Source organism: Lygodium microphyllum, chromosome 25 (assembly GCF_053477565.2).
Source record: "Lygodium microphyllum isolate KBCC chromosome 25, Lygodium_microphyllum_v1.1.10, whole genome shotgun sequence".
Classification (NCBI taxonomy): domain Eukaryota; kingdom Viridiplantae; phylum Streptophyta; class Polypodiopsida; order Schizaeales; family Lygodiaceae; genus Lygodium; species Lygodium microphyllum.
The window spans coordinates 3,401,659-3,416,681 of NC_141159.1; the positions used below are offsets into that span (position 1 = coordinate 3,401,659).

The window sequence follows — 15,023 nt, forward strand, 5'->3', positions numbered from 1 at the left end:
CCTACTTGCAAAAGTTAGTAATAGTGTGCACACACATATTCATGTGCCTATATTACAAAAAACCATGTATGTGCACACACATGTACATCCATGCAAGCACCATAAAATACAGCTGGTGCCCAAACTGGGTCCCTTGCGGACAGGCGCAATAAATTTGGGAACTGAAAAAGCTAAGGAAGGAACAAAAATTAAAGAAGATAGCACACAAGAAGGGAAAGGGCAAAAATTGATTTGAAAGTGCAAAATGGATGGACCGTGGCACCTTTGATAAATTTTAGAGGTGCTGTATTTGATAAACCACAACTGCTGGTGACTGGAGTGCTATCATTTTGAGTCCGGTTCCAAGTGGATAGTTGTAACATCGGCCATCAGAAGATTTCGCACCCTACCTATATATGGGTGAAGCTTGTCTTTCTCAAAGAATTGGGCAGCATCCTGTGATCCAATTGGATAAGCTGAGTTGCAATTGGAGTAGACGACCTGCATACATGTGTGCTTGTATAAACACAATAGTTCAACAGCAAGGCTGCTGAAACTTGTATTGTAACTTTGGTAGCAGCACAACCATTATGGAAGCAAGGTTATAACCAGTAAGGACTAAGAATCGACCAAAGTGTACTAAGTGATTATATAATGAATTGATGTGTTAATGAAAAGCTGAAGCCCCTAATGAGTGGGGAACAGCTTCCCAAGCAAAAAAATTATATATTACAAAGTATAAAGATACTCCCCTTGTGAATCTACTTCCCAAGACGAATCTTCAACTCCTGAGAAATTATCAAAAGAAGGGTTTCTCAATTCCTTCGGAAGGCTTGCCATCCAGCGGAAGTACAAGGTCGTTGCTGCTATTACTGCAGCTAGTGAGAGTGCTGCTAAACGTCCAAAATGAGATACATCATTGGCTACTATGGCAACCCCAAGCATCAACAACTCTGCCAAACTAGCCAAGGAGATTTCAGTTGTTCCTATTGTATTAGCTTGTGAAGGATGCACTGCTGTTTGCAGAATCTGGCCTCCTATGATATCATATGTAAAATGACCCAGTCGTGAAAAAATCTGCAACATTAGTGATTCAATTATGAACCTTATATCCAAACAAAAAGAAAGAAAACAATGTGGCCTTAGTCAAACTGCTTTTCATATCACTCACGATTAAAGCTAGAAAAAATGTGAGAGAGTCGGGATGAACCAAGGAATTGCTCCAATAAACCATTACAGCCACTGCTAGTAGGCCTGCTTGAAACACTAAGCCAGCAGCACCAGCCTGCATGCAACAACAATTTTTGCTGAACTTCTTGGAACTATAAGAGGGAAAAAGCCAGCATAGGAATATATATATATATATATACCTTTAGAACTCCAACTCTACGGACCAAAGCAGCTGATAAAAAAGTAGCACCAAAGCCCATAAATGCACCCATTCCACTAAAAGCTCCAATGATAGAGGGATTTAAGCCTGTTCAAAGAAAGAGTCATTTGTGAGAAAGTAACAAGACACTTGGAAAAATTTGATGTGGGGCAGATGTAATATCTATAAATATACAAATATTTTTACCTTTCTGGGTGAGAAAAGAAGTCATGAGACTTCCAGGGGCTAAACCAACATTGAAATAAAGAAAAACTGCAGCCAAACTGGCAGGTAGAGCCGGTTGCGCTAAATACTGCACCCATCCAAACTTGAACATATGCCAATGGCCATCTGCATCAAATTCAACATGTTAACTATCATGCAGCTCTAATTCTAGGTTTGAATAATAAACACAAGGATGCTGCCACCTCTTGGAAGGGAACCTATCAACAAATGTCTTTTTAAGACAAGGGAATAGTGGCATAATATGAACCATCAACCTACAAAACCTATATGTATGAATATCAGCTAAAAGTCTCAAAGGGATGGATTATCCTAGGGTGTAGGATCTCTGAAGCTTTTTGGAACCAAGGTTTATGGAGATTGATTTTACTGTACCAGGCTAAGTTATAAGCATGGTTTGTGACAGTGTGCACTGAATGTTCAATATTATGCACAGATATCCATATATATGCACCAAAAGCAAGCTCGCAAAATGTGATGGATTAGAACCAAAAGTCTCCACTAAAATGTCTAATTAAGCATTTGATCGACCCCTATGCATACACCCGGTGCAGTAAATATGGAACAATAATATATTATCAGTCACAACACAAGGAGTTCCAAGCAGTCAAGCTCCAAACTCACTAAACACTTCATGGCATTGTTGTTGGCTACTCAGATTTTTAAAGGCAGAGGGGCCAGTAAAGGTTGAGTCTCGGAGGTGCAACATTACAAGATGGTAGCTTCCTACTAGAGTACCAAGCCTAGAAGTACCACCCACTTCCCCAATTTTATCACATACCCTTCGAAGTATTGTTTTGTAACAATCTAGAAAATATTCTCCCTAGCTGCCCTACCATACACCCAATGTCCTTTCCTCGAGTGCTTTGGTAGGGCATTGATTTGACATATGCAGGCCCAGAAATAGTATTATGCTATCTCAGCCAAAACCTGTATATTATTCCACTACGGTACATATTGCATCTATATAGAAATTCAGGTCACAGGGGGATTTGAACTGATAACCCATAGTGGAAGGGAATCGATCTTAAGTCAATTGTGCCCATTATTGATGTTTGTTCCTCTTTCTTGGAAGTAAGCATTCATTGCTTATGACATATACTCATGACTGCACTCTATATGAAGCACTTTTAGCTTCTTTCTCCTCTTATGTTCTGGCATTTTCAAAACTGTTTGCAGGCTCGTTTCATATATAATGACATAGACCCAAGTAAATGATATAAATCATCTATGACTATTACACAATTCTTTGCACCTCTCAGAGATAGATATAAGACCACAAAATCTTTGTGTATAAGTTCCACTGTGCATCTAATATTGGCACATCAGTGTAATTTTGGACATGGCAATCTATGCCTCTTTCGAAACATAGACTTGTCAGAGATGCAGTATCGTGTCTTGCAGCTTAGGCATCCTGATTACTGTATTATGTTATTGCAGATATATCGCTCAAGTTAATTGCATACCTATATCAATCAAACTCCATAATGATGCCAAATCCACCCTATCACTCAAGTAATAGAAAAACTATATCAAGCGAACCCCATAATGTCCACAACTTCTACGGCATTTTTCATATCTACATCTCAAACCGAATAGAAATAGACTCGCAAACATTGTTGCAGACCCAAGCACATTCATGTGACAGTCATGCATGATTGCACAATTATCTGAAAAATAGGAATTTTCTGCATTCATGTGATTGTCACAATCTTTTTAAAGCTGTGCACCTGAATACATCATTCAGCATCATCATCTTTTTCTGCATTAGCCTGTGTGCCACATTTTTCCAATTACCATTTGCAATTCTGACAATTGCTTCACCCTTGTGCTTCTAGTCAACTTGCTTTTACAACACCCACATGCAAATCCTATTTGGAGAAAGAAACGCCCCACATATGCTGATACAAGCCACAGCACAGCTGATTGGCGGTTTTGAGGTCATCTGCTGCAATTGCCATCCCTAATGGGATCTTGCCAGTGCTTTTTGTTGTCAGTAGAGGCAGCTGCAACTTCATTTTTTTCCAGGTAAAGCTGTTTTGTGCTTCATTTTTCCTAACTGAGGCTGATTCTAGCATCATTGTTCATAGACAAGGCTGTCCAAGCTTTGTCTTTCACCAGGCAAAACTGTGATGCTCCAGGTCCAATCTATCTCAAGTAATTGTTTGCAACACATTCTTTTGGAAACTGTGTTGGCTACTGAAACATTCTCCTAGGGTCCAACCTACACACAAGACATAACAAAAGCCATACCCATGACATAGAAACCATAAGGGGATGAACATAGACTCACCTCATAGCCATAGAACCAAACAAGCTCGCCCCTGAGTCTAGAGCCTATTACATCCTGAGACATTGAGATAGGTGCTAGTTATATTGGTCATAGTGGTCATTTAAATGACCTAGTATGGATGCACTAGGGACACTTTAGGGTTAGGGGAGCCGAGTCCTGTTTATAGGGACTTAAGGCCCTATTGTGCCCATTCCTTGTGTGATCACCCCTCTTGGACTTATAGGGTGGTATGGGATAGCGAGAGGGACGTACATAGTCAGCACATGTTGCATGTGGTGGGCACAACAAGGTATGTTTGTAGTGCAGTATTCATGCTTGGGATAGGCATGGGGTAATGCTTTTCCATAAATTTTTTGCCGGTGTCATCAGCTAGGGCCTAAGGAGCTGCCACTCTAAGGCCATGACAAACCATTGTCATTAGCCACGAGGCTTTGACACATGAGTGTGAATTGAAAGCTAGAGGCTTATTATGTATTTAAATGTAACATTAATCTTAATGTGAGGATTAACCTTATTTAACCCTGTGTAGTAGTGAGACCCCAGAGAATTTGTTAAGGAAGTTGTGGGACAAAGTGTGTGTTGTGGAAATTGAAGACAAAGAGAGACAGAGGTTGAAAAAATATGCATGCACACACGCACGCACAGAGAGGGGATCTTCGGGCAGCTGGACTAGGGCAGTCAGCCGGAAGGAAGTGGACTATGGACCACATGTTTCTAGCTGGGTGAACAGCCAAAGTTGAGTCATATGGTTGTATAGCTGAAGACAAGCTACATGGCACCAGTTGCAAGGCAATGGTGATAGTCGTCAAAGACTAGTGATAACACTGGTGCAGATATTGTCCTGCAGGAAGGTGACATGGCCAGTAGAGCTGTTGGCTAAGTCTCTCTCCACATGGCAGGCTTTTCCTTAGCCATTTCAATGGTTCACATGTAAGCCATGAATTTCTCTACATGGACAATAACCCGACTCATGCCTAATAAAGATTTTAAAGCTTAAAAGAATGGGGTTTATATATATTTTAAATCCTAGACACCTTGTTGAATTTCAACAATAGAATCCTGCTGCTGTTCACTTCTGTTCCAATTCTACAGCAGCTCTGATATTGTAGTTTCTTCTTACATATTCTCTCTTGCTCATAGTTCGAAGTTAATTAACAACTCTCCCCCTCTCTCATCTATACTTTAGCTTTCTCATTACTCTCATCTTCAATACCACTACTCCTTTCTCATCATCATGGCTTCTCACAACACACCTCAGATTAAGGCTCCACACAAGTAAATCCCAATTCATGGAGGATGTACATCTGACTTCTCTAGACCTGAGCATGCACATGGGTGTCATTTTGAAGCATCTTCTTGTTCAAGTTGGATGTGGACTTTGTCACTTGTGGTGACTTTGCAAGCATAGCTCAAAGAAATGTGTAGCCAGCCTTCCTTCTTGGCAAAGGTGGTGATAACCTGATTTAAATCAAATTACAGCAAGCATGAAGTACACAATCTGAAAACACACACTTTACCACTTAATCTTGGACAACCGACACCTACTTGGCCCCAACAATTGTTGCCCCTTGCGATATTTCTTTATCTTGTATTGCTATAAGGTTGAAGTACACATATATAGGCTGATCTCTTGCAATCCTCAATACAAATGGCTGTCATAAATGATCAGCACTGCTTGGGCACAATTTGCCCCTTGATTGTACAACAATCTGGGCTCAATCTGGATCTTCAATTGCTTCATGCGGGCCACAATAATTTGAAAATTGGCTACCCCTCATATCAGCTGCAAATCAATGCCTTCAGCTGCTACACCAAGTACCTGGGTCTTCAATAATTGGGCACAGATCCAAAGGTGTCTATGGAAACCCTAATGGCTGCTGCAAATTAGGGTTTCAGTGGCAATTTCTTCAATTGCTCTCACCAAGAGCTGGAATATGCTGAGAATTGCTGAGAAAATGTCATATGATTAGAGAAAAAATCAACTGAAAGGAGTATCTTTTGAACGGTAGCTCTAATGGCAATTTTAATGGCACCAACAGCTTCAAATGGCAGCTACTGAGCACAGCAATTTTCTCTATAGTTCCGAAGGCATTGTTTGCATTTCACTCCCCTGATTGGTAGCAAATCTCCAATCACATCGGCCCATGGTTAAATTGGCATACTATGAGTTTGCATACATGATGCATATTCATGAAGGAACCATGAAAATAGATTGTCGAACAACTAAACCTTAAAGTACCTTGCCTCGAAAGGGCTTCCCAAATTATGTGCCCTCCACCATCAAAGTGGTAGGAGAACCAAGATGTAATAAATACATTCTCTAAGAAGTGGAAAGGCTTGCATAGTCTTACGAACCGTCCATCAAAGCTACATTCATAGAAGCCAATTTGACACTTGGAAACAATGCCCATAAACATTCAATGAGTCTACAAAGTATAGTGTCAACACCTCATACTAGGGAGATTTCAAGCACAACTTTGTCAAAGAGGTTTCCTCTATAAATAAGCAAGCACATGGATGGTCTTATTGGGATCAATATAAGATAGGTAGATTTACACTCACTCAAGCATGTTGTCAATCATAAGAAAGCTACTCTATAGATACAAATGCATTCCCCACTAACCCTTGAGAAAGTAATCAAGTAGACTCTTACCTATGATGCCATTGTAGGTAAAACTACGTTTAGAGTGGAGGACAATATCGCTAAGATTGGTTTTGTTGGGCTCTTGTAAGAACTTTTTTTTTTTTGAAGCAAGATTAGTCACGAATAACCCAACCTGGAGTAGCATAAAAGCATTGGCACATCTAGAAGAACTTCTCCATACAAAGGTGGAGGGGTTGAATGGTTGCAAAAGCTACCAATGTAGTTTTTTCCCCACCACAAAATTTGTTATTAGAATATTAAATGTTATTACTATTTTTTACAATATATCATAAAGGGGATGCTATCCTCTAGTACATGGTTGATGACGCCTCGACCCTTTGTCACTGTACCTCTATTAGGGTGTTTCCGTTGCCCTTTGGGTCTTTTCGGCCAAATGGACCCTTTAAACTAATGCATAGCCCCTAGAACAAAAACCAAGTGATAGTTCTTTTATACCCAAATGAGATGTTTTAGCTGATGCAGGATCTCATCTAAGCTATGATAAGGGAATGCTATCCTCTGGTACACCAGGCTTGGTGACACATCTATCCTTTCTTATTGTACCTATAGTAGGGGGTTTCCATTGCCCTTTGGGCCTTTTGAACCAACTGGACACTTTTAAACTAATGCACACCCTCTGGAAAAAAACCAAGGGATTGTTCTTTGGTAGCCAAATGAGATGTTTTAGCTGATGCATGATCTCATCTGAAAAACCTACTTGAGATGCCTCAGGAGAAGAGATGCTTAAAGTCAATCTTGCAACTCTACAAGTGAGGAGGCATGGCCAACTACCTAATACAAAAAGAATCTCTGAGAACTTCCTTTAGTGGCAATATATAACTGAATCCACTGTTCAATAACCTGTAGGGATCACATACGACTGCAGACTTAGCAGAGAGGTTGCCAATTGTACATGCAATGGCCATAATCACGACCAGTGAGAAACTCCCTATACAAGGAACACTTAAATGAGAGGAGAGGGAATGACCAAAAAAGAATATCGCAGGTCATGTGCAACAAGGGAGGTGCCAAGAAAAGAAAATGGGTGAGGACAACCAGCACTACAAGAATGCCTACCAATAGTCTACAGGCTGAGAAGGCAGCTAGGAGTTGTCAGCTTAAGACCTCAATCTATTTCTCTCCTCTCTTCTCTTCATGTTTAATCGTCCAAATGGTAAGTAAAGATATCTTGTGCCATTCTACTCATCGACTGTCCAAGCAGATAACAATCCCTAGATTTGAGACAGAATGAATCATAAATACCATGACCTTCTCATAGATTTTCCAAGCTTAGTTTGCCGATTGTGATATCTTGCTAAGGCCATAGCAACTCCATAAAATAGAACAGCCTTACATCTGAAATACTTCAACAACATCTAGAGCTAATCACTTTACTGAGATCTTCAAATGCTTTATTTCCTCTGTCCATTTCACTACTCTGTCCTTCTAATAAGAGTGTCAAAAAAAAGCACCATCTATTGTGAGTATAAGCCACAGTAGAGAAGGTCACATAATATGGGCAAGAAACTTCCAGCATCATGAATAGATATTAGATGCATAGTTTTCACCTTATTCAGTCCACTTTTTCACATAGTTTAAAACAATCTAGCCCAGTAACATATTCATTAGAAAGACCTGCTCCTATTCACATTAATAAAAAAGTTTTTCAGCATTATACCGTAATGTCAACAACACATGAAATGTCCCTAGGCAATCTAAGAGTCAATGAGAAAACCAAATATGCAATCCTTCTAATCTCAAGTGGAAAGTGTTGGGGGTAAAAGCGTCTATGCCTAACCACTCGTGTATTAGTTACACTGACAGTACCTACATACCCGCACACTTGTACACTACAAGTGGCGGACACCCATCACTATCACTTCATTCTTTATTCTTTCCGTGATATTTGAATAAAGAAAAGGCCAATCATACATTGTGACTATTGGAGTTCCCACATCTCTCTCTCTCTCTCTCTCTCTCTCTCTCTCTCTCTCTCTCTCTCTCTCATGAGGACATGTATTTTTGAAACCTCAATTAACATGTGGATTAATGTTTAATCGCATGGATAAGTAAATGTTGCACATGTGAGGTGTAACTAGGGTTGGAGTAAATTTACGAGCCCGCAACCTGAGGAAATCACGGGATGTCAAAGGCAAAAGTTGCTATAAGTTATACCGCACAAGTACTTAGTGGTATCTAGTGCCAATTGTTGGCCTAGGTCATTCACGAGTATCAGTTTGGTGACACTAGAGAAGTGGCGTTTAATGGTACCTAACACCAATCTGATGGTCAAAGATGGCACAGTGACACTCTGGAATGAAAGTTGCCCAACCAATTTAATTATTGGCCAGTTAGATTATTTTTCAGGGCACTAAAATAATTATTAGGTTAATTTTCAGTATTTAAAGACTGAAAATTAATATTTAATTATGGATAATGTTGGAAAAACCATTTGAGAAGACTGCCACTTGTCAAAATTGCCCATGTAAGATTGAAAAACGTCTTTAGAGACTGAAGAGAGGCACTTAAGTGTATTTAGCCTGCAAGAGAGAGGAAGGAAATGCTATTGATCTGATTAGCAGCCATTAGAGGACCTTCTGAGAAAACCATGGGTAGGAGAAGACCAATCAACAACAAGTGACTGCATCTACAAGCTGTTGAGACAAGGTAGCAGCAATAAATGACTCATTTTCTTCAGTTCTTTGCATCTAAAAGCTATTGAGACAAGGAAGCAGCAGTAAATGACAAATTTTCTTCAGTTCTTCGCAAAGTTTGAGTTTTCTCTCTCCTCAGCATTCTCTCTCATCTCCCAGCCTTTCTACAACCTTGCTTTGAAGCTTACTGCATTGAGACCACCAAAGGCTGAGAAATTTCAGATTTCTCTGCTATAAACCGTAATCTGTAGCAGAAATTAGGGTTTAGCAACAACCTCGGGAAGCATGCCAAAAATTAGAAGCTCCAAGACTTGGATTCAATAGGACTGAAGCTGTTTTTAGCCTATTCAAGTGGAGGGACCAACAAATAATTGAATTTGGGGCATTTTCCATCTCCATCAAAGCAAGTGAACGCCAATTGATTGCTTGAATCAAGGGGCAAATCAGATTGAAGACTTGCTAGTCATTTTGGACAACAAGGGGAGTTGGAATACTGAAAGGGATTGGGAGAATCCCATTGTACATCAACTTCTATTTCAATTAAGTTAAATCAATACCAAAAGGGGCACCAGTTTTGGGGCCAACAAGGTGTCCAATGTCCAAGATTATATGATTAAGTGTGCATTTCAATATTGTGAATTTGTTTATTGCTGTAAATAGTGCTTAATCAGGTTATTTATCATCCTATCCAAGAAGGAAGGTGGGTTTCATTTACTCTTCATGATGTACGTCACGTACTAGCTCTCACAAAGAGCCTTATCGCTACCGGTACTTTGGATGATGCAGGTTAAGTAATTTCTTTTGGTGATTCCTCATGAAAGATTACCTGTAGACATCTTGTCATTGCACGTGGTACTAAGTCCATTACTCTCTACCTCTTACTTGTATATGGGACACTTGACCATATTTTGACAGCGGATGCAATTTCACATGTCTCTCTGTGACATCATTGCCTTGAGAATATGACCTTGAAAGGAATAAAAAGGCTTATCTGTTTGCAGTATCTTCCACCCCTTGGCTATAAATGTTTTGAGTCTTGTGATCATTATTTATATAGCAGACAGACACACAATACACATAAAAAGTCTGGTATTTAGGAGTGAGTTTGTAGTATACTTAGCTCGGCAAGCTTACCATAGCATTTTCGAGCTAAGACAATTACTACTGCCATACACTTGATACATCGGTCCCCATACACTGCTCTTGACTATCAGGTTGCAAAGAAGGTATGGTCTAGAAAACCTCCCTTATATGCTCATTTATGTGTCTTTGATTGTGAAGCTTTCTGCCATGTATCCGAGGTCAAGCACAATAAGTTGGATCCTAAGTCTAGAAAATGCATCTTTCTTGGTTATGGAAATGGAAGTGAGATGGGCTACCGTCTATAGGATCTGCAAGCTCAGAAGGTTATCTGCAGCCATGATATTGTTTTCCATGAGGAGAAAATGTATAAGTAGACTGAGCATATTGTTGAGGTACATAGGGTGATATTTCAAGAGGAGCCTCCTACTACTTTACAACTAGCTAGACAACCTATCATAGCAGCTGATGCCCCAATGGCCCAGGTCCCTGATACTCCACAAGATGTACAAGCCCCACGGCCAGCTTTGAGGTAGTCTACTAGAGATAGGCGACAACTTGCGCAGCTTGAGCCCTCTATGGATTATGTTATGGTGACAGATGTTGGTGAGCCTCTTACTTCTGGGTTATGTTATGGTGGCAGATACTGGTGAGGCTTTTACTTATGATGAGACCATGCGCAGAGGTGATAGCCACTCTTGGGAGAGGACCATGCAGTCAGAGTGTGACTCACCGCAGAAAAATCATACGTGGGATTTGCTTTCTTTGCCTAGTGGCAAGCTTGCTTTGCCATACAAGTGGATATACAAGTTGAAAAGTATCCCTGGATAACCCAAGCCAGCATACAAGGCCAGATTGGTTACTAAGGGCTTCAAGCAAGCACATGATGTGGACTTTGATGAAGTCTTTTCTCCTGTTGTGAGAATGACTACCCTACGTGTGGTACTGGCTATGGTTGCTTAGCTTGACTTGGGTCTTTATTAGATAGATGTCAAGACAGCTTTTTTTCATGGGAACTTGCATGATTAGATTTTTTACATAGAGCAGCCTAAGGGCTTTGCAAAACCTGGCAAGGACCACCTAGTGTGCAGATTGAGTAAGAACCTTTATGGCCTTAAGCAAATACCTAGAAAATGGTATCACAAGTTTAATGCCTTTATGGATTCACAAGGATATTTCCACAATGATATGGATCCGTATTTATACACGAAGAAAGCTCGTGATGGCAGCCTTATGATTTTAATCCTCTACATGGATGATATGTTGTTGCTAGAAGCACTCATGATGAGCTAGATGCCTTAAAAGATCAGCTCAAGAAGAGCTTTCAGATGAAAGATGTGGGACAGGCCTCACATACTCTTAGGATGTGCATTACACACAATCGCTCTAAGGGTCTCCTCTACTTACCATAGAAGGAGTACATCCAAAAGGTCCTTGAGTGGTTTCATCTACAAGATGTTAAGGGGCTCCTGTACTTACCATAGAAGTACATCCGAAAGGTCATCATTAGGAGAAATATGGACTCTCTTCTTTGCCCCTTAAGAAGTGAATAAAGGGATATAGGCCTAACCAATGAGAGAGCTGGGATTCCAGATTCATGTAACATGAATCTTCTACCCATATCTTGGCCCAAATCTTCCCTCAACAATAAAATAAGGAGAAATGTAGGGAATACAATGCTGACACTTCTTGGAAGTTTATGACTCGAATTTTCATTTTCTTATTTTTTTATGTTTGACTTTTTATTTCTCCCCTTTTTAGTTTCCCCCTCTTTCTTAGGCGAAACTCAAATTTATCATATCTCTTTCCCCGCTTCTTTCCTGACAAAATCTTACCACCTCATTGTTGCTTGCCATATCTGTAACCCTATGAAATTTCAATTCCTCTACACAAACAGAGCAGAGCTTGTTCTACCAAAGCCCTAAGATTTATGAGAGCAGAGCTTGTTCTACCAAAGCAGAGCTTGTTTTACCAAAGCCCTAAGATTTTCCTCACAAAACTTTACACGTATATTGTTATCTTCCACGGATGTTCTGTGGTAAAGTTTTATCTCGTTTGGACAAAACCTGTGCAAGTTATGTGCATTCTCTGACATGTAATTTCTTTTGTTTTGGTACTGTAAGAGTCTCTTATAGTCAAGAACAATGATTTTTTGAACACTCAACTTCTTCTTCAACATCTTATGGTTTCTTTGTAAACAAAGTTACAGGTATGTTGTCTTGTTTTTTTATGCTCCATAGTATTTTATCTCGTTTGGACAAAATGTATGCAAGCTATATGCATACTGAGTTTTCATTCGTTTTTTTACTCCGAGAGTCTTCGAGGATGGAGAACAATGATTTTTCAAAAACTCAACTTCTTCAACATCTTTGGGCTTCTTTGCAAAGAGAGCCACAGATATATTGCCACTTTTTTCTGTTGCTCTATGGTTAAGTTTCAACTCATTTGGACAGAGCCTATGTAAGTTATATGTATGCTTTGACTTGATATTTCTTTTGATTTTGTACTCTAGGAATTTGTAAGTGAAGAAATAATGGTTTTGTTATAAGTCAACTTTTTGTTTAACATCTCTGGGCTTCTTTGTGAAAGAATTACAGGTACAATGTTTTTTTAAAATTGCTCCATTTAAATTTCATTTCATTTGGAGAGAATATTTATAAATTATACATATGTTGATAGGTAACTTTTCTATTTGATTATCATAGATATCTTCACAAAGGAAAAACATCAGTAACATACTTGCAGTGGAGGTTTTCAATAGAAAAGATAGTGGCGGTAATTGGATAAGTGATAAGTACTATAAGTTGGATTGAATTTTGATGCACCCAAGTACTCAAGGGAGTTTCAAGATCAGACATAAGAATGTTCCAAACCCTAGCAAACATTGAAAAGGTAAAATTTTAGAGTTCAGAAAAGTGTTTAATGGAACAAGTACAGTAACAAAAGTGTTAATCCAACATGTTTATATGCATAAACAAATCTCTGTATACGACAAGAACTACATTGCAAATTATAAACAAAACAATAAGTTTTTAAATTTTATCATTGTTTATTCTTTTGCATCATAGTTGTTTTTAAAAATATTTGCAATGTTCTAATTCACTCTTGTTTTACTGTCAGCTCTATATCCATCAACTTTGCATGAATGGCAAAATGTGGAATATTCAAGCGGCAAGATATATGTTTGGCATGAAGACATAGGTTCTTTGATCTATGATAATAACTCTGCAAGTCAACTTGCAACTATCTTTTTTTATAATTCATTGTATCCAGTAGAAGGCCAGAGATTGCAGCATGTCCCATTGCTGCCACTATCTAGTGGTGAATGGTTGATTGGTAGCTTGGAGTTGTCAGGAGCATGTAAGTCCAAGATAAGATCTGACATCAATAGTACTATGAAACCCACCAAAGGCTCCAAAGATGTGCATCTTAGTTGGTTTATTCCATTCTCATTGTTTACACATTTGTTTGGTTCATGTGATGTTCTGAATAAAATAAAGATTACTTATCAATACAAGTGTTCATCCGAGGAATAGATGAGTCAACTCTATTAGGTGAGTCTTGGCAAATCTAAAGAACACATTTTGATGAGACGATTGAGTGCAGGGTCCACCAATCTGATCTCACATTCAAGTAAATCTTTTTTACTACTTTGAATGCCTTTATTTAATTGACATAGTTCTTGCTTAGGTGAATTATTGTGTTATTCGCATTTACTTACCATTATTTTTGTTTTTATTACAGGTATTTCATCGCTAAACAAAATCTGTGCATTCGCTTTCGATATAGAAGGTGGCGACTTTTGTGAGGGGCGTGGATCAACTTGGATCAAGATATCCGAGATGAGACACATACAGCTCTCATAGATGTGGTTATCTTGTGGAATGGTCATAATCCTTTTATGATTAGTGCAGAGAGCCATTGGCCCATTTCTTTTCTAAGACAAGAAATCCAATTAATGTCCAATGAGCCCCTCTGCAACTTCTATTTCAAGTTAGATAATAGAAAAGTTAGGATTCATAGTGAGTAATCCATGACATGTAAACAATGTGCTTCTCCACATATCCTTGAGATAGTGGAATCCTTGTAAAAAAAAATTTATAAAGAACGAATATAAACTTTTTTTAAACTTCTAAGCACTTTCAATTTAGATAATCTTAGTTTACTATGATCCAAGCGTGCGATAATACATACTGTTATTAGTCAATCGTACTAGTTAAAATCATAATTAAATTGCAGGCTAGAGTTCTATAATCTATGCAATATTGTCTTTGCATAATGATATATTCTAGCTCATCTCTTTTACTTATTTCTTAAAATTAAATATTAAATTGGATCCAAGGGATTTTAAAGATCTTTTAAATTTCTTTTCTTAAAAATTTTCTATATTTTCTGTAGTTGGACTTGAATATACTCAGCGATCCAAGTACATTCGAGAATATAATAATGTAGAACGAAGCATTTATCTGTATGAGTAATTTTAACGGTTACTTTAAAGTATTGAAATAAAGAAACTAAGATAAGAGTTTGAATTCGAAACTTTAGGGTTAAAAAAGAACCTTTATTTGTGTGCCATGGCTACCACTCTCGCCTTCACCACATGGATTAGCTCCACGCCCTACGCACACATAGGAGACCAGATAGACCCTAGGTTTTGTGCCACTTTGAGTCTAGAGAGAGCTTGCTTTTTGCCGTAGACCCTAGCTCTAGTATATTAGCATCATTTTATGATGCGGCAAACCCTCTTCCCTGCTCTATTCC

The 15,023-nt window shown here is 38.8% G+C and overlaps 1 protein-coding gene across 2 annotated transcripts in view; it reads right to left on the reverse strand.

Annotated features, from left to right (window-relative positions):
• Nucleotides 1-614: 614 nt before the first annotated feature.
• Nucleotides 615-15,023, reverse strand: part of IREG3 (iron-regulated protein 3) — a 56,800-nt gene continuing 42,391 nt past the window's right edge. The window contains exons 10-13 of one of the 2 annotated variants that reach the window (XM_087666397.1): nucleotides 1,556-1,699; nucleotides 1,350-1,456; nucleotides 1,190-1,264; nucleotides 615-1,056 (exon numbers count right to left, since the gene is read on the reverse strand). In XM_087666397.1, coding sequence (XP_087522523.1) covers nucleotides 709-1,056; nucleotides 1,190-1,264; nucleotides 1,350-1,456; nucleotides 1,556-1,699 — 674 coding nt within the window. In that variant the 3' untranslated portion in view covers nucleotides 615-708. Of the gene's footprint in view, nucleotides 1,057-1,150; nucleotides 1,265-1,349; nucleotides 1,457-1,555; nucleotides 1,700-15,023 lie in introns of both variants that reach the window. The other variant, XM_087666396.1, reaches the window with a different exon arrangement.